At 45.8% G+C, this 27,814-nt stretch overlaps 1 protein-coding gene across 3 annotated transcripts in view; it reads left to right on the forward strand.

The window, feature by feature from the left end:
- Window positions 1-208: 208 nt before the first annotated feature.
- The window catches only part of RTN4 (reticulon 4), a gene marked incomplete at both ends in the record, with an annotated part of 37,255 nt that continues 9,649 nt past the window's right edge, over window positions 209-27,814 (forward strand). The window contains 4 exons of one of the 3 annotated variants that reach the window (XM_079532468.1): window positions 209-620; window positions 6,985-7,020; window positions 12,386-12,442; window positions 13,284-15,725. In XM_079532468.1, coding sequence (XP_079388594.1) covers window positions 209-620; window positions 6,985-7,020; window positions 12,386-12,442; window positions 13,284-15,725 — 2,947 coding nt within the window. Of the gene's footprint in view, window positions 621-6,984; window positions 7,021-12,385; window positions 12,443-13,283; window positions 15,726-20,504; window positions 20,539-27,814 lie in introns of those variants that run through there. The other 2 variants (XM_079532469.1, XM_079532470.1) reach the window with 2 other exon arrangements.

Genomic DNA, 27,814 nt, shown 5'->3' on the forward strand with positions numbered 1-27,814 from the left:
AGGCGGCCGCACCTGATTGGCGGAACCGCGCCCCCGCTGCGTCCCATTGGCCCGCGCGGCCGCCGTTCACCGGGCCCCGCCTCCTTCCCCCGGCCGTGACTCACCAGGGCGTGGAACCGGTCCCGCAGCGCAGCCCGCGCCCTCCCCCCGCAGCCGGCAGAGGCGCAGCCCCGGCGCCGCGCTCATTGTTCCGCCCGCTCCAGGCACCATGGACGAGCTGGACCAGTCGCCCCTGGTCTCCTCCTCCTCTGGGCCCCCGCGGCCGCAGCAGCCCCAGTTTAACTACCAGTTCGTGCTGGACGACGAGAAGGAGGAGGACGAGGAGGAGGAAGAAGAAGAAGAAGAAGAAGACGAGGACTTCGACGAGCAGCTGGAGGTGATGGAGAGGAAGCCCGTGGCGGCCCCGCAAGAGCGGCCCTCGCCGCCTCAGGATCTCGGCAGCCCCGCCGAGCCGCCCCGCCCCGCCGCGCCCGAGCCCGCGCCCGAGCCGCCGCAGCCCGCGCGTTGCCCGCCGCAGCCCGCCGTCTCCTCCTCCTCGTCCGCCGCCAGCACGCCATCCCCCGGCCCCGAGCGGCCCCAGTCGGAGCCTCGCAGAAGAGGGTCCTCCTCCGGCTCGGCGGGTGAGTGCCTCTCTGCGCCTTTGTCTGCCGCCGCACCGCGCCCTCCCTCCGCAGCTTTTGCGGGAAAACGCCTTTCCCCCTTCCCCTTTTTAATTCTTTTTATTATTGTTATTCTTAATTTTTTTATACTCGCGAACGAGTCGCTTTCCGCTCCCCTCTTTCTTATACTGCTGGCGGAGGGAGGGGCGGCGGCCGCCTCGCACATGGCCGCCCGGGGGCGAACCCGCCGCCGCCTGGCAACGGCCGCGCTGCGGGGCGGGAGCGGGGCCGGGGAGCGGGGCGGGAGGCGGCGGCGGCGGCGGCGCGGCGGGCGCTGACGTTACTCACGGGGAGGGAGGGAGGGGCCGCGCTGCGGGGGGGGCGGGCGGCGGCCTCCGGAACAATAAACGTTGGCAAACCGAGGGCCTCGCGTCGCGATGCTGCCTCGTGTCGTAGCTGCCGTTGTGCCTCGCGTGCGCGATGGCATCTGCAGGAGTCGCATAGCTGCCGGTGAACGCGGCGTTCGAGAGCGACTGCCCCAAATCCGCGTTCAGCCGGAGCCATAACGTACGAGAGGTTTAACGCGCGTTCTGTTGGCACCCGTGACAGGGCTTTGTGGTTCTTGCCTTCCGTGAGGCCCCTCTGACTGAGCTGCGTGTGCGGCGGTGCGCTGGGGAGATGCGCATGGCTGCTGTGGGGCCGCAGGTAAGGACAAAAGCACGGGTTGGGTCAGAGCAGGAGTGCGAGCTGTGCGAACTCCAGTGCTGCACCCAGCGCTGGGCCCTCGCTGCAGGAAAGACACCGAGGGCTGCAGCGTGTCCAGAGAAGGGCAGTGGAGCTGTGAGGGGTCTGGAGCACAAGTGTGATGGGGAGCGGCTGAGGAACCGGGGCTGTTCGGTCTGGAGAAGAGGAGGCTCAGGGCAGACCTATGGCTCTGCAACCACCCGAAAGGAGGCTGTGTGAGGCGGGGTCGGCCTCTGCTTGCAGGGAACGGCCATAGGACGAGAGGGGATGGCCTCACGTTGTGCCAGGGGAGGTTTGGGTTGGCTGCTAGGAACAATTCCTTCTCCAGAAGTGATTTTGCACTGACACAGCTGCCCAGGGAGCGGTGGGGTCACCTGGAGGAGTCCCAGAATCATGGGATGTGGCACTGAGGGACGTGGGCAGTGGGCACAGTGGGCTTTGCTGTGCTTGGACTGGATGATCTTGGTGCTCATTTCCAACCTTAATGAGTCAATCAAACCATAGAATAGCCAGTTGGAAGGGACCCGTGAAGTTCATCAAGTCCAACTTCATGTTGTTCCTTGGAAAACAGGGATAAAAGTGTCATTTCTGGGGCTGCTTTAGCGTTTTTACTCCTTGACCCCAGAAGGATGAGGAGCGTGTTCATACCTGAAGTGTTTCTCCTTTGTTAAAGCAGAGGAGAGAGAACCCCGTGAGAGCTGGGTGCTGTATCTGAGAAGTGGTGCCAGACTTATTTTACGAGACCTACTTGTGGGGGAACAGGATCTATCACTGATGATGAGCTCAGTTTCTGAAGCAAGGACTGGCATCTTTAGCAGGCCTGCTTTCCAGAGGCAAAGTGTGACAGGTACAGTACTCATCTAATGATGAGTTGGAACACAGGTTATGTTTTAAGCACTGGAATCCAGATGTGAGCACATCATTTTGATAAAAGCACTGTCTGGACATGTTATGTGAGTGCTTTGGTCCTCTCGAGTGTGGGAGTGCTTTGTTTCAGCAATAGGCACCCGACATAAAACCAAAAACCACCTGCTGTCTGAATGGATATCAACTCTTGATGATTTAACTTCAAATGAGTTCACTCCCAGTCTTGCTGTGAAACTGGCAAAATCAAATGATGCCTGCAGCTGGTGGCAGGGTGCCTGTGGAATGATAGCCACAGCCCGTGATGGCTGCCGCTCTTCTGGAAGGTTATGGCTTCATTCCCTGTCAGCTCTGCTTAAGGTTTAAGTGAAAGACTGTGGTTCATAATCGATAATTTAGAAAGACTCGATTCTCTTCGTATTTAATGTCTAAGGCTTTGATTCAGTGATGGTTTGAGATGAATAGCTTTGAAGTCTTATTTGGAAGGAGTAGTGCCTATGGTAAGTGTGTGAAGAATAGTAGGGTTTCCTCTATCACCAGCAACTGTGGGCTCTGGTGCTGCTTTTTGTCAGTAAAACAATGGAGAAAAATGCAGACAACTTCTTGGCCCAGTGAAAGGTATTATTTATATCTGGAGGAGCTTTAAAAAGCAAAGCTTTGTAATTAGTATCAGTTACATGCTTAGAAGTATTCCGTACCATTCTTGCAAGAGGTTGTGACATAATTATATGTAATGCAAGTCGCTGGCAAGGCTCTCCCTTCCTAAGAGCGAATATAAATATTTGTAGAAGAAGAAAACAAGAAAAAGGGCTCCAGTAAAACTTAAGCTGCCTTGGATACCTTTTTTTTTTTTCTTTTTTTTCTCCTGTTCACTGGTATGCGAGTAGCAAAAAGTACTGTTCTTGAAAAATTTAAGAAGTAATCTTGATTTCTTAAATTTACATACAGTGGGGGGGGAGAGGAGAGAGGGGGGAAGAAAAAAGGCAAACGTTAGGTGGTCATCCCTGGTAACACTGATGTGTTGTGGTTTTGTTTTTTAATTTCTTTTTTTCCCCCCTCTCCTAGCTGTTCCAGTTAAGAGTAACCGGTAAATTATGACAAGGAGATGCCACCTTTCATCTTCACAGCCCTAGATGGTATCAGCACAGGCTGCTGCTTGTAACTGCAGGCTGTATATCGCCTTGCTGGAAGGCAGAGCTGCAGTACAACGTTTAACCCTACACTTAATGGGAAACCCTTGTGCTGTCCAAGCAGGCTGGTCACGTGGAATGGCAGGCCAGTAGCCTGAGTGAGCAATAGATGACGGCTCCTTGTGGCTCAGCAGCCTGCAATCCAGCCATGGTTCAGTGCGCGTGCAAATGTTCTGAAGTGCCAGTTTATTAGTCTTGTTTTTAATTAATTTTGTAGGGCTTGCTTTTAGTTCATAGGTGGTTCAGGAGAGTTTTCATACAAGCTCTGCCCGTATGCAGGGCTGTGTCAGGTGGAGGTCAGCAGGGATGCTGTCTGTAGCCTCCAGCTAGCAGCAGTGCACACACTGTTCTGTGTTAGTGCTCACCCTCACCAACCTGAGCCTAGCTGCAGCAGAAGGCAGTTAAATGTAGTGGGCTGCACCTGCTTCTACTCGCTGTGTACATTTTATCCTGCAGCAGAAATATTCTGGAGTCTGTGGCTTGCATTTTATACCCGTTGTAAAGCAGCACATATGCTTTGTGTGTTGTTTTATTTTTCTGTGTCGATGACTTTTTCTGGTATGCTGTTGTGAACGCATAGGATCATGCAGAGGAGCTGTTTGGGTTTTATGGAGAGAATGCAGCATGACATGGAAAAAGCGCAGCTGTCCTTGAATACTGCCACAGGTGACTTTCACTGCATCCTTCAGTTACTAAAATCCATTCCTGCTGATCTTCAGTGTTTCGTTGGAGGATGGGGCCCTGTCCCTTCCCCCCTCCCAAACAGCAGTAGAACTATAAGGGAGGTGGCCATAACCTGTGTAAATTAAAGGTAGAATGTGGCTTTCTCCTGTTACTCATTCTGTTGTAGAGGCATATAGAGGAGAGTAGCCAGCAATTCGCCTGGTGCAGTAAAGCTTGTGTTTTCATTTTTGTATTTCATCTTCCCCATCTAAGTGAGTTCAGTGGGGGATCTCACTGTGCTAGGCACTGCGCCATGCACAGTGGGACCTGCTCCTGTGGTTCAGCTGCTGCAAGAGATTCTAAAGCCAAAAAAAAAGCCATCTCCCCTGTTAACCAGAAGTGTATGCAGGGATGGGCTTGTCAAGTCTGGTAGTATGTTTGCTTGGTGTGTGTATCCTTTGATTTGCTTTCTAGAATAAAACCACACAGCTTCCAGCTGCCATATAGTGATGTAGATCTTGGGAAAGTTCTTGTCTACAAAGGGGCAGCTCTCATCTACACTTCTGTGTCACTGCTGATGAGCACTGAACCTCTTCCTTATCACCTGGATAGCCACTAATGCCAGCCCTTCTTCAAAGGATTCAGGGCAACATCCAAGCCTCCTGGTCAGTTCTCTTACTGTTCTCTTACTGGCAGGTAGAAAATTGCTAGGGAAGCATCAAGGCCTGCAGCGATTGTTCTGCTGGGTTAGGAGTGAGTGGTAGCTGGAGCATAAAGGTCAGGAGATTCCAACTTTGCAGCTCCCAGGGACAGAAATACCCGTGGCTGTTGGCAATTGGTGTGGTGAGAAGACAGCCAAGTCATAAAGTAGAGCTGTTCCTGGAGCAACACGATGCATTTTGTTATTTCAGTAATTTGATGTATGTTTTTCTAATATAACTTTCTGGTTGATCTTCTGTAAGGAGGCTGGTTTGCCTTTTCCTTCTTCCAGTGCTGAGGATGGGAAAGATGTTGATTTTGGAGAGCACTCAAGCTTGGAGCCTGGCTACTTAGCAGCATCCATACAGTCTTTGTTCTTGTAGTTTTTCCATACTGCTGGAATTCTGTGGAGGTATTGATGCTTGCCACTGGATTTGGGCAAGAGCTATAGGTTTGTGTCTTTCAATGGCTGTTTGAAGAGCTTGATGATTTCATCAGCTTAATCTGACTTCTGTCTGCTGAGAAGGCATTAGAGTAGCTGGAGGCTGTTGGCCTATGGCTTGAGGCGTATCTTAGTATGCTTATCTTTTTTTTTCTGTTTAAAGAGTATTTTGAATGAAAGTGATGAAAGTGGCCTTTTTTTTTTTCTTTGAGCTTGTATATTGCTGTGGTAGCTATGTAAGTGATACAAAATGAGACAAGTTTCAATCTGAAAATGCTTTTCAGGTTCTAGATGCTTTGTAAGCAAGGAACTGTTTCTTGGCATGTTGCTGGCTAGAAAATATAAAGCAACATGTAACTTGCAGGTAAATTGTCCCCAGGAGTTCAGAAATGTTCGTGCATGAAGTAAGAATGAGCTGCATTAGGAATGAAAGAAAAGCCATAGTTAAGTAAAAAAAACCACACACCTGCTTAGAGTAAGAACTGCAGCTCAGAATGGTGAAATATTTTCATATTTATTTTTCATATCTGGTTTTATGGGCTAAGATGGAAATGGCTCTTCACACTTTAAAATGCTACGTAAGGTTTTCTACTTTTGAGACTGCTTTTAGGGCAGTGCGGTACAGGTAGTGTGAGACTGCTGGAACTGCAGCTTTGTGACACGTCTGGAGCTACTATGATAGTGATAAAGTAATGAGCTGATTAATATTCATAAAGTGAGAAAAGCAAATTATCTCAGTGGAATGTTTTTATCCTTCAAGTGGAAGTAATCAATCTGCTGCTAACTGGATGTGTCAAAATGAGAAGATTTCGGTTAGAGGTGTTTCTGAATGACTGCTCTTCTCCATGGCGTTGCCTCAATTGCTTTGCAGTGTATAAACAAGGCACGTTAGTACCATTCTGACCTTCTGTATTTTTGCTGGAAGGCTTGCTTTGTGTCTTAGGAATGTACTGTAAAATAAACTTTCACTTGCAGCTTTTTAATGAATGGGAGCGATCATGTCATCAACTTCATCAGCTGGGAAGAATGTGTTAATTAAGAAGTTTTTAAATGAGACACCAGACTGAGATAAATATAAACTTTCCTATTTCCAGTTAAAAATGCTCTTGGCCTATCGGGTGCTGCTGTTCTGGTGTCAAAGTCCTACTGCTTGTCCATCGTGAGTGTTTTACGACTGTTTTGGTTGAACTCTGCTCCAGCCCCTCTCCCACAGAAGGCAGAAGTCTGGAGTGCCTGTCCTCCTTTGTGGGTGATAAGGAAATGAATGGCAAGTAAAACAGATAGTAGAGCTTGTGTGAAGCCTTTGGCAAGTGGGGTAGATGGAGCAGGGAAGGGAAAGGAACTGAGATCCAGGGGAAGGAGAACGAAGTATGTGGTATTGTTGGAAGAAAGGCCATTTCTTGGTCTTCGGCCTAGCCTTCAAGCACCCATGCCTTCAGCTCCAGAAATGCTGTTCAAAGGGTGTTCTGAACCCAAGTGTTGTGTAACAGATCTCATTGTTAGATGAGAAAATCATCATCCTGTGTATGCAGGTTGTCAAAGTGACTTAAAAGTGAGCAGTTAAAACCTGCAGTGAGCACAGATTATTGCACGCCAGGCAGTGCAGTGCTGCTTAATGTTAGAGCATAGCATACGTGTGAAGGTCTGATGCTGCTTTATCCATTTCATTAAAAGCTGTTCTTCTGTGATGTTAATGGCTCTGGAGAATCCTCAGAATATCGTGTTCTTTTTCCCTCCTGTGAGATGAAGGTATCTTATGCACCAATTTGTTTTTATTTTACAGACTGTAAGTTGTTACGCCAGTGGCTTATCACACAAGGTAATGTGTTCAGAACGAGTGCTGGAAGAAATTGGTAACATCTCTTCCCTGTTAATTTAGCTAATAATATATTCTGCAATGATGAAATAGCTAATCTAAATATTGTTTAATTTTAATTTAAATCTTAATCATGGAGCAAGCAGGGAAAAATTCCATCTGTTCAAATCAGTGAAAGGGACTCTTACGATTGGTATAATCTCTGAAATCAAATTGGGTAATGTCTGCATAATGATAGGGTTTGCATGGCTCTTTAGACCTCCTGCTTTTGAATGAGCTTGGGTGTAATTATTATATTTTTCTGTTTTGTGGTACTGCCAGAACCCAAATTTGTTTGGTATTTCAATGTATGATTAAAGAGTCTGGATCTTAAGAAAGAGTTATTTTGGTTAAATTATGTTGAGCTGTGATTTTTTTTCTGTTGTTGCTGTTAGAAGTATAGCCAGAGCAAGTATCTATGACTCTGTGTGAAGCTGGGCATGTAATGGGTTAGACTGCTGCTTCTTCATTGTGTTACAATAAATTAAATCTTTAAATGTTGGGTCTCTGAATATCCAACTGGATCTTGTCCATAGCATTATTAATTGAAACGTTTGATGCAGGACTGAGATGAGGTTGGTAGCTGTATCACAATATTGAGTGGCCTTTGAAAAAGAGCACAGAACAAAACCAAAAACCCAAGTACCACTCTCCTAACGGCCACTCGTTTTAACAGGCTGAGATCTACAATACAGCCAGAGTTAACACCTTCAGTGTGCCTGCTCCTGCTGTGCTTGGGAGCTGAGCGCTGTGGGGGAACTGCGTGAGCTTTCTTCCTTTGTAGCTGAACAGAAGATGAGATGGCATACCTTACCCTGCCACTGTAGGCTGGACAGTGCTGCGTTCCTGAGCGATTCACCTCAAATGCCACTCCTCCGGAAGAAGAAAGGATGTCATTATCGGGCTGTGAAAACATGATATATGAGGGGAGAAAAAAATGCTTCAATCACTTTGGTTATAGATTTCTGCTTAAACGATAAGACAACACTTGCTTCTGGCTAGAGACTTGTTTCCATAAGATAGAATAGCTGAAGATAGGCAGAGATTCAAAGTCCTTGCTTTGAACTCATTTTCTTCACCTATTTCAAATAACATAAGATTAGGAATCTCCCTCGTGCTGTAGTGCCACTTGTGCAGGTTGGTGCATGATGCCTGCTGGCAGTAACTGAAGAGCTGAGGACCTCTGTTGCCTTTGGTAAGGATGACGTTCTTAGGTCCCTCCATCGTTTTATCCCATCAAGATGAGTAAAACAGAGCTCCTGTTTTCATTTGAACCTTCATCAGTCTCTGTCTTGTGTATGGCTTGTATCCCTCCTGGACTTTTAAGTACACCGCAGTCTGAATTTACTAAACTCGAGGCTTCTCTTTATAGACTAAACAGAACCCAATGAGAAGGTCTAGCTGCTTGCTGCCTCTCTGCATCTGGAGCTAATGATGTGAAAATATGCTGTTAGTCGTTGAATCTTCATCTTGAGTTGCTTAAATATTTGGTGGAAAATGCTGTGTTTATAGCAATTGCATCATAACAAGGAGAACAGCTGAAGTGGAGTTGGTGTAGGCAGCTGCTTTTCTCAGCAGATTCTTCTGCAATTGTGTGCCCTTGCTATCTAGCATTGGCTAATTCCCTGGTACAGTCCCTGCCAAAGCTAAGCTGTTCATCAGGAGGAAGTTGACTGTGTTTACATGTAAGGAAAAAAAAAATACATATATATATATATATATATAGTTGTGCAATACTGAGCTCAAAATGAGGAGTTGATCAGAACAACAAACCTGCCTTACTGTAAACCTGCTGTGCGTGGCTGGATGGTCACACATGAGAGCAGGTGGAAGGGTGCATCACTAAGCCAAAATCCAGTCATGATGAGGGCTGAGCATGTTTTTCTTCAGTTCTTATGCTGTGGGACTAGACTGAAATCCTGGGCAAGTAAATGTTGAAGAAAGTTGTTTTTTTCAGAGATGGCTGTCAGTGGGACTGCCTGCTTAGTATTCTTCCATCTAAAATGTTCTTTCTTTTGCAGCTAGCTTTCTCTTGTTCCAGAAATCTTTCACTCCATTGAATTCTCTGGTCTTTATTCATAAGTTTGCTACTAACTAGTCATGCAGTGATTTGAAGTTAAACTGATAACACCAGCTTCCTATGACTACAGCAGCAATGGGGAAACTAGCAAAAATCAGAATGGGGTTTAAAACGATGCTTAGTTATGCTGCTATCTGTTTTTAAACAAACCAGAAGTGGGTTTCTTGCTGGTGGGACGTAGGTTTTAGCACAGAACAAAACACGGAGTTCTCAGGTAGGAGGGTTTGTGCTAATGAAAGAAATGTCAATTGGAGTGCTTTGCTAAATGGCATGAATGAAAGCAACTGTTATTTTTATCCTTTCAGCTGTAATGTTGCAAGTAAATCACTAACCGTTTGGATTTTTGGCAGATATCATTTGCAGTAGAGGTTTACTTCTGGAAAGGTAGTGTTAACTTCAAGGTCTCGTTCTGTTGTATTTCAGGAAGCAAAATATTTCTTCTGCTGGAAACAATGATCAAACAGTTAACTTGCTGATTTTTTTGTTGTGAATCATCCAGTGTCTTCCACTGATGCGTCAAGAGGATCACCCTCAGCGATTTATCCTCCAATGCATATCCTATTTGCTTTTCTTTTATAAATGAGGAATGATGTCCTGCTAAGAGTGGTATTCTATAACAAAACTTACCACACTGAAGCTTGCATGAAACTGTAATACATAGGAGTCTTTGTCAGGGTACATATGCACGTAGTGAAATGTAGTATTTTTCTCTTTCATTTGACCTACAGAATGCCATTCTTACCCTGCAGCAGCTCTGTGTGCTGTTGATTTGTTCTGTGGCTGCCACCCGTGAGGCAGGGTGGTGCGACGGACAAACCAGCACTTGGAAGGCTTTCCCAGTCTGATTCAACCTCCCTCCTATTTAAAAACATTCCTTACAGGTTTGTGAAATTAACATGTAGAAGTTGTTCTTGATGAAGTGCATTCTGCATAGTGTATTTGATGGGGTCGCTGCCAGCTCTTCACTCAGCTGATGCTGGGCAGCAGCACAGAGCTCTAGCCCATGGCTGGGAGCTGTGGAGGTGCTGCTCTGTTCCCCCCACTTGCCTGGGGGAAGCACCCAGTGCCAGCAGCAGGAGAGGTCCTGGTTGCCTTCCTTCCAGCAGGAAGAGCTCTGCTCTGATGTAGGTGGAGGGAGAGTGGGCTGCTCTCCTTGGCTGGTTAGGAAACGTTGCTTTTATGTAATTCTTTGTCACACTCCAGTGATGTGTGAAAAATAAAGTATGGGTGTGGGCATATCTTTCCATTAAGAGAATCTGGGAGCTCAGTGACTGGCATAGCTGCTGTGTGTTTCTGTACTGAGCAAATGGAAGCCAAACCTGAGAACGAGCTCCCGGGTTGTGCTGGCTTAACAAAGCACTAAGAAACCAGTGCTCACACAACTAAAATCAGTGTTCCCCAACAGAAACAGAAAACTCTGGGGTTATGCAGTATTGAAAATAGTGCACAACGCTGATCCTTGATGCTCAATGGCACTTGGCAGTGGATGGGTGAGCGTTGCAGTTCTGCGGGCTGCAGTGTCACCTATTGATCTGTTGTCCTCTGGTGTGGCTTTTGTCCTTAAAAGCTTTTGTTGCCACTGAACTGCAGCACTGTCTTAACAAGTTCTAAATCTGGAATTGAGGTTTCAGTCTATGTGAAAAACGTAGTTTCCAGAAAGCAGGCGATCCTCTTTAGCCTGGCAGAGGTTGAGGAAGTCATTCTAAATACTGAGTCCTATACTCTAATTATTACTCTAATATCTTGCCAGATTTTGGGACATATAAAGCATCACGTGAAGATAAGTGTTCTACAAAACAGAAATAACCAACTGTATGTTGTAATGGGAAATGTAGGTTGTAAGACTTAAAGCCGCTGGTGGGAGTAACCTGAGTAAGGCAAGAGAGTCGTGAGGATGCTGTTGCAGTTGCAGAAAGTCTTGGTTCAACGCTGGATCAAAAATGGCTCTGACGTCTTCATTAGGTTGCTCTGTGTGCACTGCTGGGCCTATCATGTTTCTCACTTCTTGCTTTTCATCATTTGAAAGCAATCGATTCTATTACAGTGTAAGCTCTTAACCTTTTTTAATACTTGATTTTATCCAGGCGAATAAAACTCAAGATTGTTGATGTTGTCTAGACTGGTAATTCAGAATCTAATTGAAATACTCAAAAATGATTTTCCATTCCTCTAATACAATCAATACAAACCGTAAATCCTCTTTAACAAGCTTAATTTGGAAACTTTACACACTGTTTGGAACAAAAGATATTACTATTTTTCCATCAGCATAATGCCAGCAGGCCATGACAGACCTGGGGAAAGTACTGTCTGCTCACGTGTGGAGTAGGACTGGTCTCAGTTTCTTTGGTTCCTCATGATGGTTGGCATTGTTGCTGCTCAGCTAGGCTTTTGTGCAGCTTAATAAAGTGTTTTAGCTGCTGCCTTCATTCTGTGTAATCTGAAACTCCGGGATCATCTGGCTTCTCACCATTGTGTGTTTGTGAACTAGAGTGACTATTTTAGCTTAGCAGAAGGAAGTCCCTCCTTGCAGTAGTTCTTAGTTCTTTGGGTTGTAATTGGAGAAGTGGGATTTTCTCTGTTGAAATACTGCGATTAATACAAATTCAGAAAAGCAAAACACGTTTCTTGAATCATGCTGAAGAAGGATTTAATAATGCCTTCATTTGGAAGTTTGTGTTACAGCATAGTGCGAATAGTAGAGGCAGGTAGTAACTGAGGGTACAGTCATTTACTGCTTCCAGCTTGGTTAGTATCAGCGTGCCTGGGCAGCTCTCCTTGTAGAGGGTTTCAGAGCTTACTTCAGTCATCTTGTAGAATTCTGTGTTGAGTCTCATTATCTTTGCTGTTGTCACACAAATTAGGAGCTTGGAAACGCTTTGACAAAGTGACCACATAAAGGACAGTGTGTTGACATCAATGGCAGGTGATTTTTTTCCTTATGCAAGAGATACAGAAGCTTCTCAGTTGTGTGCAGAATGAAATGTTCTTGTGGTGCAGCTTATGTTGAACTGGGCCTTGGATGGCAGGGCGGAGATCCCTCAGTAAAGGTCCTGTTGTAATAAAGAACTCTGAGCACTGACACTCCCTGGTCACACGGCTTATATCTATGCTAAAATTCTTTGTGGGTGTAGATGCTGGCTCTGGCCCTGTCTAGTTACTGGGAACTGAGTACTTGCTTGCCTTCCCCGCCCTCCCCTTCGACGATTTAGCCTTTATTTCTGCTGAGGTTATTTGTTTGTTTTTCAGATGAGACCCTTTTTGCTCTTCCTGCTACATCTGCGCCTCTGATGCACTCCTCTGCAGGCAAGTTCTTTCTGCTCACCTTTGTCTGAATACATCCTGCATTTCTGATCTCATTAACTCTTTCTGATTACTCTTCATTTACTAAAAGTCAGCACGGGTCCAAGAATAGCTTCTCTCGTTTTCAGTTTTGAATTTTCAATTGATCCATTCAAGATTTTAATGGCCGTTCATTCCTTTATGCATTAAACTGTTTTATAAACACACTACAGCCATCTGTGAATTCTTGGACCCTGGATGTAAGAGAGAAGTTGGTACTGTTAACAGATTAATACTTTAAAGCACAGCTCTTTTACACATTTAGCAGAAAGATTTAATGTGTAGTGACTTTCTGCAGTACTTGATGTAAGTGAAATCTGTACATACATGTTAGTGGTTTCTGTTACTCTGTCCACCAAATTCATGTTATTTAAAAAAAAAAAAAAAGAGGGGGGACAAAAAAAAAGAATTCTTACAGGCATGCATGCTTGTGCATACATTAATGTGCAAGCATATACACATACCCTCTTTCTGTTTCATCTATTTTTTTTTCTCCCCCCACCTTGGGAATGTTGCCTGCTGTACTTGGATGCTCTGTACTTGTCTGGCATCTTCAGCTTTACTGTGATCTTTGCAATGCAAAAAGTTGCTGCTTCTCTAACTTCCCATACTTCTCTGCTAGAAGAGAGAAAATAGAGTAGCATTTTTTACCTGATGCTTTGTTTTGTTGGCTAGTAGTATTTAGGATAGAACTCAGAAGTGCCTCTTCATAACTAACACCATGTGAAAACCTGTCATGAAAATTTGCATTGACTTTAAGAACACCTGCGTTTTCTAACTTTCCTTTCTGTCCCCATGGTCACAGAAAAAGTTGTGGACTTGCAGGAGCAGCCAGGTAGCACTAAGTCACTTGGTCAAGAGGATTTTACTGCAGTCCCGCTTGATCCTGCTGCTTCTCTTCTCTCCTTCTCTCCTCTCTCAGCTGATCCCTTTAAAGAGCACACAGCCTTTGATTCATTCTCAGATGGATTACCTGCAAGAGGCATTTACAAAGAAAGTGCAAGTGAGGTTTGTAAAGAAACAATGGAAAATGTAAGAAATCCATTCCTTACGGAGGAAAATAAGAGAGACATTTCCGAGATGAAATACTCAGAAATGGAACCCTCACTTACTAAAGCAGAAGCAGCCATTTTATTTCAAGCTGAAGAAGAAATGCAGCTAGAGGGCCCTAAAGAATTATGTGATCTGGAGAAAATGCCTGCACAGCCTCTGAGCATGTCTCCAGAAACTCGTAAAGATTTGTTTGAGAAAAATGAGGAAGACTTCTTTTCTAGCAAAGACAAAGGCAGAGAGGGTGATCGTGATGACAAAAAGGCATTGAAAGAAGATGCTATTCGAAGGGAAGAGTATGTGGACTTCAAAGCGTATGAGCCTGCATGGGAAGTAAAAGGTGCTGGTCATGGACTGAGCAGCTTGAGAGAGGATGTTGGAAGTAAAATAGATGGCAAACTGGAAGCCGGTTTAGATGAGAAATATGGTGTAGATAAGCTGACAATGCTGAAGGATTATGAAAGAGACAGTGAAGGCAGTGCTGAAGATCTGTCTTTCCCGAGCACCCCAGAAGCTGTAAAAGAGCCTTCACAGAATTACATCACCTGTACTAAATCTGAATCCTCTGTAACTCCTGATGGTAGCAAAGTCAAATCTATTTGCCCGATGGAGGAAGACGCTTCAGAAAATAGAACTGATGACGAGAAAAAAATTGCAGAAATGAAAGCTCAGAACACAGAACAAGGTGATTTTAGCTCTCAAGCAGTTGGCAAGCAGGAGGGCCTGGAAGCTGATGATGCTAAAACAGATAGCGTATCAACACCACTATCTGACACTGCAGCAAGTATGCCTGAAGGTCTCACTCCTGATCTAGTACAAGAAGCATATGAAAGTGAAATGCACGATGCGGCATGTACAAAACTTGCTTATGAGACAAAGATTGATTTAGTTCAAACCTCCGAGTCGGTGCAAGAGACTCTGAAACCTGTGACACAGCTCTGCCCCTCGTTTGAAGGTTCAGAAGCTGCTCCATCACCAGTATTGCCTGATATTGTCATGGAAGCCCCACTGAGCAGTGGGACAGCTGGTGCAGAAGCATCTACTGTGCAGCTTGAAACTTCTCAATTAGGAACATTTGTTACCACTGCTAGTTACGAGAATGTAAAAGAAGAGGCTGAGAAACCTCCATTGTACCAAGAGGCAGTGAATATGCCTTTGACACAGGCCCAAGGGGCAAAAGAGGAGCTGACACTTAAAAAACCTGATCATGAGAGTAGCACCAGTCCTGAAGATCTAGAGACCCCATATATATCTATTGCATGTGACTTAATTAAGGAAACGAAGGTCTCTGAATCTGCTCCGTCCTTAACAGATTATTCCACAACTCCAGTAACAGAACATGTTTCTCAGGATGTGCCTGAACACAAGGAACTTGCTGAAAAACTGTCTCCGCAGTTTGGAAAATCTGACTTGTTTAATCTCCAGGTGATACCTGACTTCCCTGGGAAAGAAAGCGAAGATCAGACTCTCATCTTAAGTAGTAAATCAGTTGAGAATATTAAAACTGATGAGGAACAGGAACGACTGGTAGATTCCTTGGCTGCTACTGGCAAGCCCTATTTGGAGTCTTTCCAAGCTGAACTAGACTCTTCCAAAATTGCTACCACTCAGCCATCTGAGCCCACACCTACAAAAATAGCCAAGGCAGAGAAGATTCCACTCCACATGGAAGAGCTGAACGCTCTGGCTTATTCAACTGATGCATCTATTGCTACAGAGCCAAAACCAGGAGATGGCAAAGGTCTCTCACCTACTGATTCTTCTCCTGTCTCAGTAGAAGATGACTTTGTGATGCTTGATCCTAAAAGTGGTCCTGAGTTTGTGGCAGAAGTCACCGACAGAGAAACAGTGCGCAAAAATGAAAGCGAAGAGATCAGTAATGAGATCAGAGATGAGAAGAGGCGGTTGCCTTGCCCAGAGCTGCCCTGTGATCTGTCTGTAAAGAATGTGGAAGTGAAAACTGAAGAAGATGCTCTTGCCTTGAAAAAGTCCTTGCAGGCTATGGACAGAGAAGTGCCTGAAGTATCCATGGTGTCCTTACCAGCCACAGATACCTCACCTTTACCTACTGAAAAAGAAATAGTCAGTGTAGGAAAGCCAGAAGCTTTTGAGAAGGAAGCTGAGAGAGGAGCTGCTTCTGCTAAAGAAAAGGAAAAACCTACTGCAGTCTTTTCAGCAAAGCTGAATATATCTTCAGGTAATCTGTGTACACTGTCTTGCAGATCACTAATCTCCATAACCTTTAGCTACACTTAAGCATGCCATGACTTACTCTTTTTTTAAGTTACTTTCTGTAAACTTCCCTATTTAAGCAGAGGATAACAAAATAATGCTAGAGCCTGCACTTCTATCTTTTTCACATTCTGACTGCTTCAGTACTTTTTTTATCGTGTTTATCAGGAGTGGACTCACTGTCTTCAGTTGTCTTCAGTTCTCCTGCTGGTGATCTGTCGGTGCACAAATCAGTTGCTACTCACTGTAAGCTCTTCTGTGACTGTCTACAAGCTGAGCATTAGACGCCTTCCAGACTTGCTTGTACACAATAGTAAGCCAGGGGTGGTGTCTCAGTCTACTCCACATGCACAAGAGGCGTTTTTACTTTTTCATGCAGAATTCACAGCAGTTAAACAGCAGGCTTTGAAGCTTTTCTTCTGTGGTACCTGCAGCTTATGCCTGGAAAAGAACATGCACAGCTCCGTTCACCTGATTTATGGCTTGTAGTAGATCCCTGCCAGAAATAAATAGTGCACAAAGGAGCTAAGTGCTCAGTTTAGTAGGGAAGTGACCATTAAGAACTTGAGTATCCTGCAACCATTAAGATCAGTTTACACACAGCACAGATAATTTCCAAATGGAACTTGCATTTCAGTGTTGCTTTATTTTTTCTTCAGATAGTAATGTGCTATTTTAAGAAGAAGAGAGTTAAAGAAATTCATTCTAAACTGTACGCATAATGGAGTTCCAGCTTCCTGTAGACTGGAGAAGTACTTTGCTTTTTGGTGTTGTGGTACTCTGCTGCTGAACAGAGTTGTACTTCTGTGATGTGCCTGAAGATTCTAACAAGACATAAATCAATTATTAAAATCAGTTGTCTGCTTTTACTGCCAAACTACTTCCTAATTAGCAGGCAGAGTAATGAAACAAAGAACTAACAGGCAGTTGCCTTTCACTCTGAGAAAGGACAGATAATTCATCACAGGGCCAAGCAGTGGATTTGTGCTGTGTGTGTTCTTCTGAGCCTTGCTTTTTTTGTGCTGTCCTCAAATACTTACTCAGTGGTGCTGCTTGTTGTAAGCCAACTGAAATGCAAACATACCTCTGTGTACCTGAAAATGTACCTTCTGACAGCTCCAGGAGGCTGCAGGGAGACAAAAGAAATGGTTGCAGATTTATTTAGTTATTAAATATACTCCATGACTCCAATAAAGCAAACAGAGCTTTAAGCAACCTCACTGGCAGATCTGGGTTTAATGCTGTATGGTGGATACGCAGGTAGCCTGGTGTGTTTTAAGAGGGTGACAGACCACAGGGACCTCGTACTTCACGGTGGCACAGATGTGGAAAACAAACAAAAATAAGTTCTGAATTGGTTTGGGTTTAACTATGGAGAAACCCGTCCTCATGTAAGTAGTTCCAACTTAGAGCAGTTTCAACAGACCGCTTCTTTTTACCTTGCAACACCAGCAGCTGCTGCTGTTGAACACTTGCACGTCATCTTCAGAGATCTTGCCAGCTGTGCCTTTTTTTCCCATCCCTTTCTCAGTATATGCTGTACTTGGCTTCCTGTCCCTTTCTCAGTATGTGCTGTGCTTGGCTTCCTAGCAGATAGCCCTGCTACTTTGCTCTCATGCCAACTGGACTTTAAAACCCATTTCTGACCTCATAAAACTACTGTGTACGAAGGTTGACTTCAGTATGGGCTTTGTTGTGATGCTGCACCATGGCACAGCAGGCATGGCTCCAGCCTCAGGGTGTGGGCAGGCAGCAGTGACTGTTGGAGTTGCTTTAAGGCCTACTTATAAAAGAGGATTTGATGCCATCTAGTGCTCGTAAATGAGCACTGACTCAAGTGCAACATGGCTTCCAAAGAATGATATCCAAGGTTTTGGGAAATCTTGATTTAACATTCCCGGAAGATAAATGGGTTACATATCTTGCTCCTTTTGTTGTACATGCTTGCTTCACTCACAGTGTGCTCTTTACTTGTGGATAGAGATCATTAGTTCTCACAAATAGGGCAGAAAGCCATCTTGCCATAAGCTTATTTTAGCAGATGGAGGTTTTCGTGGTGCCAGCTTACAAAGTCAAAGTACATTGCGGGGTCCCCCAAGCTGATGATTCTCATCATGATGTCAAGTTGTATGCTATGCTGTAACCACACAGACAGTTGAAATTACTCCAGATATTCATGCTGAACAGTGCAGGAAGCTTAAAAATGGTTTTGAGTTTTGCAGGAAGCCTGTTTGATGGTGCTTCTGAAGATCAGTCTGTTGACATTTGTTTCTGAGTGCGCTGGGGTTGAATTTCAGCCTCACAGGCTAACACATCTCTCATTTTCATGTAAGCTGCAGAGCGCTCAGTACTTGAATTACAGAAACACAGAGATGTGCGTGATAGCTTATTTCCCAAATTTTCCTGAGGGGGCAGATGCAAAGGTGAATTCATAGCAGGTAGCGTCCTTTGAGAAGGCGGCTGAGCCCTATTCATGTTGGAGCTTTTTCTTAGTGCCAGCGGTCTTAGAAGCAGAAGTAAAGCACTTCCTGTCATTCTGTAACAGCAAACCAGGACATTGTGGTTATATGAAGTACAAAACGCATCCCCTTGGTTCATTCCTGGTTCTTTCCATATTGAAAAAACGGTTGGTTAAGTAGAGCTGCACAGCCAGCGAGAAGTGCTTTGGTTTTGTTGTGTTTCACTGAGGGGGAAAAAGAGCCTGGAATGATGCTGGGCAATTTCCTTAAGGAGCGTTGTATTTATAAAATACCATTTAATTCAACGTGGAATCTTGATTCAATTACGTTTGATTTTATTCTCAAATTGCATGTCTGCTCAGGTCTTCTTTTATGCTAGTAAGTAATAAATGGAGACTTATATTGTAGTGTTGGGAGTATCTGAAGGAGTAAGAGACATTAAAGGAGTCACTTGGAGCAAAATGTACCTGAGGGAAAGATCTGTTGTGTTCCATTGGAGCTCTGCTGTAGAGAGGCTTTGGGCGAAGTTCAGACCGCAAACAGCAAATGAGGCCTGTTGGGCGTGTAAGAATTGTGGAGAGAATGGAGTGCTTGTAGTTATCAGCTGTGGCAGAAGCACCAATAGGCAGCTGACGCTGGGTTAGACCAGAGCTGGTTCTCATCTAGAGCTCCTCCTCAAGGCAGGAGAGCTCCAGCCAGCTGCTAGTGGAAAGTCAGCAGGTAAAGCCTGCTCCCTGCAGGCGTGCAGCCCCTCAGAAGAGCGGTGCCTTCAGCAAAGGATAGTTGGGAACTTGGCTGCATTGCTTTTGGTTGTCTGGGTCGCTTGATGGTATCACTGTGCACTTAGCCCTTTGGAAGCTTTATCTTAATGCTGGTACAGAAACATCTGTGTTTCCGTAATGACACGATAAAGCTCACACAGAAGTTTGTTGGCACACCACCAGCACTTGGTTTTCACATAGAATAGCATGATGTGGGTGAGTCTTGCCTGAAAGAAGAGGGATACAGGTTTCATTTGGGATCATTTGTAGGGTGGTAGGAAGGGAGACCAAACATGCAAAGGGTGAAGAAAAGAATCCTGAGGATGGAGAAATTCCTGCTGGTGGAGTTGTTGCTGTTGGGAGATGGGCTGGTAACCCGTCTAAACTGCCTTCAGTTGTGTGTCTATAGCAGTATGGGAAGTTAATGGGAAGGACTTGCTGAAGGCATAGTTTGTTATTAATTTGGTAGCAATGCAGTCATCCAAAGGGTGAGGAGAGAAGTACAGGGTTTGTTGGCTTCCAGTTATTCAGAATTGCAGGTCAGGGGCAGATGGAGATTTTCAGACATGTTTGGTACTTCCATGCAGTGCAGCTCAGTGAGTTTCCTTGCACTCCAACATTTGAGCATACCCTTTGCCTTTCTACCCCACGGTACGTGTTTTGATTTGTGTTTCAAAACCAAATGGAATCTGTCTTTATATAAATTAACGTGTCGGGGTTTAAAGAAGTTTTAGGGCACTGGTGGAAGCACTTCGCTTTTTTTTTTTTTTTTTTTTTTTTTTTTTTTTTTTTTTTTTTTTGCGCCAGTCCCAGGTAGGAAACAGAGACTCTCATTAGGGAGACTAATATTAAAGAGCAGTCACAAATTTTTCAGCAAGAGCGGAAAATCGATTGGCATGGTTCTCACAGCTCTTGCAGGCTTTGAGTTTCTAGTCTGGTCTCAAGCCTGCCCAGTATTTTCTGTAAGTTGCTTCTTAAAGGTTATCTGTATAAACTTCGGGCTTGTCCTTGTTTTGTTGAAGTGAAGAGGGAACTGTCAGATTTTCAGCTGGCACCGCAGGGTGGTGATGAAAAATACAGAGGGAGGTGCTGGCTGCAGGAAAGGGGTAGTGTGCAAGATAACCATTCTCAATCTCTGCTCCTTTAAAACGAATAAATACGGCCCAGCAGCACGTAAGGATGCTGTGTACCATCAGAAAAGTGTCTTAGCCCTTATTTGAGAAGCAGTCTGCTGCAGGCTGCCGGCTGAGCCGCTGCTCTGAGCCCCCTCCCAGCAAATGGCTGCGGCGGCAGTGCAGCCGTGTGTCGGCGCAGCAGCAGGCTGCCTCCAGCCGGCACTGCGTCAGCTCCACGCCCCGCGCCGTCAGCTGACCGCCTCCTGCAGCACCAGTGCAGCAGCGGCTGCAGACGCGGCCGGGGAAGCCCATGTTTGCCATCCCAGGCTGTAGGTTTCTCCTCTTGCAGCTGTCCTGTTGGTATGCATAATTGATAACTGCAGCTGGAGGGTAGACTGCGTGTGGAGAGATGGACAGTCAGCCGAGCGGTTGGAAGAATAAGGGTATTTGCTCTTTCAACTTTTTTCTCTATTTTTTTTTTTCCTTAAGCTAAAGATGCTGTGGGTTGCTTTTAATGAATGGTATTTTTAGCATGCGTTTGATTGTGGGGCGAATGTGGAGGTGTAACATACATTAGCATTGCATGCAGACCGGTAAAGGCTGCGGATTAGAAGAGATGAATGCAAGCGGTGCAGAAAGAATAAATAATTTATGTTGGTGAAGCAGCTTGTGTGGCACTGCAGAGCTCTGGCAGCCCCACTGAGCCTGCTAAGAAGAGCTCCTGTGGGTATGTGGTGCACAAATAGCACCATATCCAAATGTACTTCATGTTCCTTTAAAATTTGTGTGTTATTGATAATTTAAAAATATTAACCATTAACTCAAGAGAATGTCATGTCTGCGGTTCGTGTGGTTCAGTCGTTTTATGAGGCGACATTGCATGCAGGCTGCAGCAGGCTGCCTGTTTCTCCCTTGGTTGTGGTGTGTTTGGGGTCTTCCCTTAATTGTGCTTGCTCAGAGTTGCCCATATTTCTGTGGGATTCTAGGTAAACCTGTGCCTGGTGTCCAGAATGCAGAGGTGTTGTGCTGGGTGGTAAATAAGAAGCTAGCCTTAAATTAGTGTGCTGCTGACCTTTGTTCCTGCGGCCGCCAATGGGAGATCCCTGTTGTCAATCTCTGGGGATCATTATTAGTGCTCACTGTGTAAGAGTTTAAGCCTTACCAGATACGTAATCTCCAAAATTTATCAGCAGGACAACCTTTGGAAAAAAAAATGTCATAATCTCTGGATACTGAATTTGTTAAAGGTCCCTGCAGTGCTTGGTACTGCTGAACTTTGCCTCTTTTTCTTTTTTTTTTTTCTTTTTTTTTTTTTTTTCAGCCATCATTTCAGAGTTGTTTTTCTTCAGTGGAGCAGAGTTGCCAGCTGTGTGGGATCCACACAATGCTCTGTCAGAATCCACTTAGCAAAAAAAAAAATGCCATGGGGCAAAAATTGGCCCTGCAGAGTACTCTGAAGTTGTAAGCTTTTGTTAAAGGCAGGTGGATAGCAGAAAAAAATAACCTGCAGCGCTTAGTCACCTGTACTTAATGTGTCATTACTTTATGTGGTCAGTATCTGTATGTCAGGCCTGAAATTCTCAGGGTTAAAAAGATGAAAGGGTGTGTGTGGAAGTGAACAGGTTGGTTAGTTACCTTTGGTGCTCGGAGCCCCTGCTTCAGGCTGGCTTTTGCAACCCAATGAGCAGCATTGGCTGCAGTCTGTCCCTCACTGCCCCTGAGAGCAGACATTTCCCAACCCTGAATTTGAGGCCTCGAGAATAATGGAGTCATTCTTGGATTGAGATTAATGAGTTTCCACTCAGGAGCTTGCCTTTCTCACCCAGGAGAGTACTGAAGGCTGTCAGAGCTGCAGGCACTGAGCAGCGTGGGGTCTTGCAGGCAGGGCACCTGGGGCTGCATGCTTCAATGCAAGTGGGCCTGGTAGCAAGGAGTGGAGGTGGTATCAGATGGACCAGGCAAACCTGAGCCTGTCCTACATGTAGATCTTGTGCTGTGTACTGTGCCAGGTGGCTCAATTTCCTCTTTCCCAGGCCTTTGTTCTTACAGGAGGCATCCCATCAGGTAGAGGAAGCTGTTCTCATGCCTGTTTCTCCCAAGGAAGTCCCTGCTGCCTTGCGATTTAATTAGGGTATAATTTATGATTTATAAGAAAATGGAAGGTGAAGCAAGAAGTTTTTTGGGGAAGCAGAACAGTTTGGTTCCCCTCCTTTTGTGACTGTGCTCTGCCAGTCATGCCCATCCTTGAGTGCTCTCTGTTAGAGTTTGTTCACGAGGAGATGTGGCAGTCTTCTTTCATGTTTTCTTAGCGTGTAAGGCTTCAGCAGCATGAAAAAAAATGGCTAAAGTTCAAGGATCGATGACACGATTCGTTTTGCCCCTTAATAAGCACAGAAGCAAATATTGCAACATGCTTGTTTCTGAGCTTAAACATAAACTAAAGAAAAATGGAACAATCAAATCTAAAATCGCACGGGGACCAAAAGTTGGACTTTTCCCCTGAGGTGCTATTTCCTGCTGGAAAATAATCTTACGTTTTGCTTTGGCACATGTGGCACATTCTTCTGGAACAGCCATAGGAGTTGAGAAAGCGGTGCAGTGAAAGTGGTAAAGCCCTGTACCTGCGGTTATTGATCTCTGAGATAAGCGGGGTGAAACCAGATTACCCAGGGGATGGCATGACTTTTATTTTTAGCACTTTTAAGGCCAGGCCCACGTGGTGTAATCAGTAGTGAGGCATCTAAGATGGGTGATTTGTGTTTTAATTATTTCAATGAAATGTGGAGTTGATGGCTGAGTAACGGTAAGATGAGTGCCATAGCTATACTACCAGGCTACCCCAGGATTTATTTTCATTTTTTTATTAATGTGCTGAAAATATCTCCAAGTTCTGGCTTAGGTGTGAGAAGTGGTAGAATAGGCCTTGATATCTGAAAATTTCCTAATGAGCAAACAGGACTTTGGAACGGTTTCCTGAGTTCATGCACTGTGAGTAAGTGCACACACACGTACATGATGAACTAGAAATAAAAGAAAAGATACTGCATTGGCACATTAAGAATTGTTACCTAGTGTTTGCATTTTTTGAATAACTTGGAAGCGTTGGACTTCATTTTAGTTCTAGCTTGTGCTTTGTGGAGTCGGTGTTGGTTTTTCATTGCTAGGATTGTGGGCAGGTGTGCCAGGTGTGAAACCTGTGGGCTCCAAATTGGCTCTGAGACCTTGGCGGGGTCCAGCTAGGCAAGTGTGTCCATCCTCCTGCGTGCACTGGACAGGGAGGGCTCTGTTGGTTCTTGCTGGCTCCCCATGCCTGGTACCCCGTGCAGTCCAGCTACAGACTTGCTGTTTTTCCAGCCTGAGGTTGTTTTGTTTCAGTGAATTTCAGCAAGGCAGTCAAGAACCCAGCTGGCTCCTGGCACATCTGAGTGGGGTAAAACCACTCTGCAACTGCTTCTGCATACAGTGTCAGCCACGATTTAAAACAAACATACGAAACACACTGTGGGACCATGTCATTCTGATGTAAGTAGTCATTAAAATATGAAAGCCCAAGCCTGCTAATGGTGCCTGTGCTTGGATGGCTTTGCCTATGTGCTGGACCACCACGTTTCTCAGATTTCTCTATAGTATGACTAGATTTGTGCTTAGATGCAGTGGGGCAGATCAGTCTGTAGGCAGTGTTTGGCAGGACCGTAAGGTCAGGGCATTCTGTGCTTTGGCTGCCTGGGTAGCACATTGCTTGCTTTGACTGAATGCTGCTGGGAGGACTTACAGGAGGCATTATTGCTTTCTACAGTGACCTGAAGGGAGGTGTTGTAGTGAGGAGGGTCAGCCTCTTTTGCAGGATGAGAGGGGATGGCCTCAAGTTGCACCAGGGAGGTTCAGGCTGGCTGTTAGGAACAATTCCTTCTCCCAAAGAAGAAGGTGAGGCAGTGGCACAGCTGCCCAGGGAGTGGTGGGGTCACCTGGAGGTGTTCCAGAGCCGTGGGATGTGGCACTGAGGGACGTGGGCAGTGGGTATGGTGGGGGTGGGTTGATGGCTGGACTGGATGATCTTGGAGCTTAATTCCAACCTTAATGATTCTAAACCAGCTTCCACCTGACATTCTCGTAGCTCCATCCCCAGCAACTGCGTCCTACCCGGCCACCAGCCATGGTGACACAAAGTGAAGGCTGCTTTCCTTTGGGCATACATCTTTCCATGTAGGCCCTCCAAATGAATTGCCCACCTGCAGAGCTGCCTACAGAGGCAGGTGCTGTGGGGCGCAGACAGGCTCTGTGCCGGCTCCTTGCTGTGCGGCTTTGCTTTGGGGTCGGATTAAGTTGGATGAGGGCTGAGCGAGCTTGGGAAGGGGAGCTGCAGCTTTGGGTCTGGGCTGTCAGATGCTCTCTACAGAAGATCTGTGGAAACCGTGAAGATCACTGTCATGAGTAATTAAGAAGTTTAATTAGCTTGACCGGAAAGTGCCCCTCTAAAAAGAAATTGGCAATTTACCTATTTGTGGTCTTAATGGCCATGATGGCAGTTTTCTTCTACACCATAGAGACCTTTAAAAGCTCCATCTCTGTAATTCTGTTAAATTTCTGTGTCAGTACCACGCTGTTCTTAATCTGATCCAGAAAAGGCTTCTAGTTGTGCTCCTGAGCTGCTGTTACTGTTGTTTGAGGAACAGAAGGAATTTCTGTTTACGTTTCAGAGCGCAGAAAGGCTCTGTGTCATGGCCGCTGCGCGCACAGCCTCTGTAAATCACACCCGCCTTGCTTTCTCTTCACTCCCCTGTTACACAAAGGGTCTTTCTTTGGGCTGAGCCCCTTTGTGTGTCCATTTGCACGTGCCCGGCACCGAGCAGCGCTGATGGCAGCCGGGCTCTCCCACAGCTGCGTCCCGCGGCCGTCGCGCCGGGGCGGCCATTGGCTGCGGGCTGAGGCAGGCATTGCGTCGCTGCGCTGCCCCAGCACTGCCCCAGCAGGAAGTGAAAGGCGCTGGGAGTAGCTGCACAAGGCTGGTGCATGCAGGCACGCTCAAGATGGATGCCAAAATGGGTTAGTCCCTTCTCTTTCGCTTTTACTGAGTGTCTGTGAATTAAACTATTGTAGATCTCGAGGCTTTTAATTTCTCTGTCTGAAAAGGAGAGGATTACTTGGTTTGGTTGTTTGGTTTTTTTTAAAAGAAAAAGAGGATTATCGGGTTAAATATATTGAACCGCTGTTTTTTGTCATCAGAAACTGCATTAAATTGCTCGGTTTTAAGTTAAATGTCAGCGAAAGAAAGAAGAGTCTTTAGAAAAATGCGGTGATAAACCTCGTGCCGCGTAACGGCGCTTTGCTTTAAAGGCAAAATGTAATTGGATGAGTTCTGCATGTAAGGCACGGATGCTGGTGGTACTATTTTTAGATATGCCAAGTGACAGTTCGTGCTTACCAAATGTAGACAGCTGCTCTTGCTGTGAAATAGGCCCGGAATACTTGCTCTAAAAGCAGGAGATTATAGTTCATGTTGTATGAAGGAAAGCTTACAGCAGATCGTCGAGGAAAGGTGCTGAGCGGCAGCGCTGTTCTGGAGCACTTATTTGGCTGCTGTGGGCTTTGCTGTGAATGCCGTGTGCTCGAGTTCATCCCAGAGGGCTGCTGGTAGCAGTGTTTTAACCTTCCCTTTCACTTCAGAAGCAAATGTGAATAGCTGGTTCTGATCAATTGGAAAAGAGAAATCAGCGTTTGCTCCCTGATTAAAAGTTACAAGTCGCTGTTTCAGATGCCTTATAACGTGGGATTTTCCCTTTGAAGAATTTACTATGAAACAAGATAGCCGTGTCATGAAGCCGAGGTCGGTGGGGTGCTTCTCCAAATGGAGCAGAGACAGCGAGGGAAAATTCTTGTGCAGCTGAAGCATGGTGTGGGAGGGCCCGGCTCGGGGGCTCTCACTGCTGAGAGCAGGAGCCTTGGGGTGGGCTGCTGAGGGTGCTTGGTGTCTGTGCTGTGCTTTGGTTTCAGCATGTGTTCCTCCTGTTTTGGAGCCTGCCCTGCAGGTGGCTTGCTGCCTTCTCATTTTTAGAGCCAGGCTCAGGTATGAGGTGCTATTGCCTGCGGTACGTGGTTTCCTGTGGAGCAGCAAGAACCCCCTGTCAGTGCGGATGCTTAACGTTGCAATGCAGAGGAGGGGCTGTCTCACTGCGGAGCTGATGCTGGCTGCAGGAGGAGCAGTAGGGCCGTGCTGAGTGTCACATGAGAGTCATCCGTGTGGTAATGTATGGGTGCTGCAGTTGCAGGGCGTAAAAATAAAAGTGGTTTCAGTGTCTGAAGCAAAAAGTAAGGCTTTTCAAAGATCTTTGCGTGATTGAGGAACAAGAGGCCCACTGCCCTTTTTGGAAATCTCCCCCAGGTGCAGCTCAGTGCGAGCAGAGCCCTCTGTTTGCAGTGCATGTAGGTGAAGCTCACCCCTTCTGCTGCCACCTTCTGCATGTCAGCTTGCTAATAAGGCATGCAGAGACACCGGGAGACCCTTCTGTAATTGGAGACAAAACCAAAGAAACCAGATATGATGTTGGTTAATGTAGGGTTTATAGCTCATACAAGAGGAATTCAGCCATGCCTTAATTTCTGTTTGTTTGATGTGTGCAAGTAGTAAAGAAAAGGCGTGCTTATCTTTGGCCCAGCGCGTTGCTTGTTTGCCAGGGAAGCGAGCAGTGCAGCTCTGTAACATGAGGAGGAATAACCGCTCAGCAGGGCGCAGTGAGAGGCTGCAGTTCCACGAGGACTTGGAACTCGCGCTGTTCCGAGGCAGGAGCGTCACCTCCTCGGTCGGCTGCTCTATCTCTCACCCCACATGTTGGTGGAGCCGCACAGAGAACGCCGTCCGGCACCTGATCTGGCTGGGTGCTCGGGCTGTGTGTTGGTCGTGCTCAGTGTGGGCTGCATGCAGATTGCTGGGCTGGCTCTGTACGGCTGTGCTGAGGAATGTAATGGCACCGAGCGGTGGAGGGCTCAGATGGTTTCTTTCAACAGCAGTTGTGACTTGTTACACATTTAAGGTGTTCGTGTAACTGTAACGTGACTCTGTAGAGCTCGAAGGAATTCCTACGCTTATGGGAATTAAATATTTGGATAGAATGCTTTGCGTTACGGAAATAATGGGTTCTTTTATGTTTCTGACCCGAGTTCTCAATTTTCCGGTGCCTGCTGCTAGGTTTCCCTAAAGAAATAATTAGGACAGGATGTCAGCTTCTGAAACGTGTGAAATTGCTCCAGTGGCATTTTCATGTTGTACCTTCAGAAGGATCGTGCAGACTTTGCCCTACGGAGGCCACGAAGTTACTTAATGCTGGTGCATTACCATCCTTCCATCCAGGACAAAATAGCAGCTGTACTGTTACTGAATTACTTCTTTTACAGGCATTTAGAGTAAGGTTTCCCTGCTGAGTTGTAATATGCAGTGTTACAGCTAACATTCTGTACTGTCTGGGTCAGGGTTACTGCAGCCATGTCTGATCGAAGGAATAATTTGTCCACGATTTGAGTTCTGCACTTACTAACTCTCACGTTACCTCTCTTACCAAGCAGTTTTGATGCAGAGGAGAAATTTATTCTTGTGAAAACCTCATCAGCTGTGGAAATGACAACCACGAAGGCCAAATGTTTTTGTGCACCTCACCATGTGATACAGAACTAGACTAGGCTGGGCCGTGTGCTTGGCACAGTTGTGTGCTCAGCAATGGAGAATGA

Source organism: Tetrao urogallus (genome assembly GCF_951394365.1).
Source record: "Tetrao urogallus genome assembly, chromosome: 2".
Classification (NCBI taxonomy): domain Eukaryota; kingdom Metazoa; phylum Chordata; class Aves; order Galliformes; family Phasianidae; genus Tetrao; species Tetrao urogallus.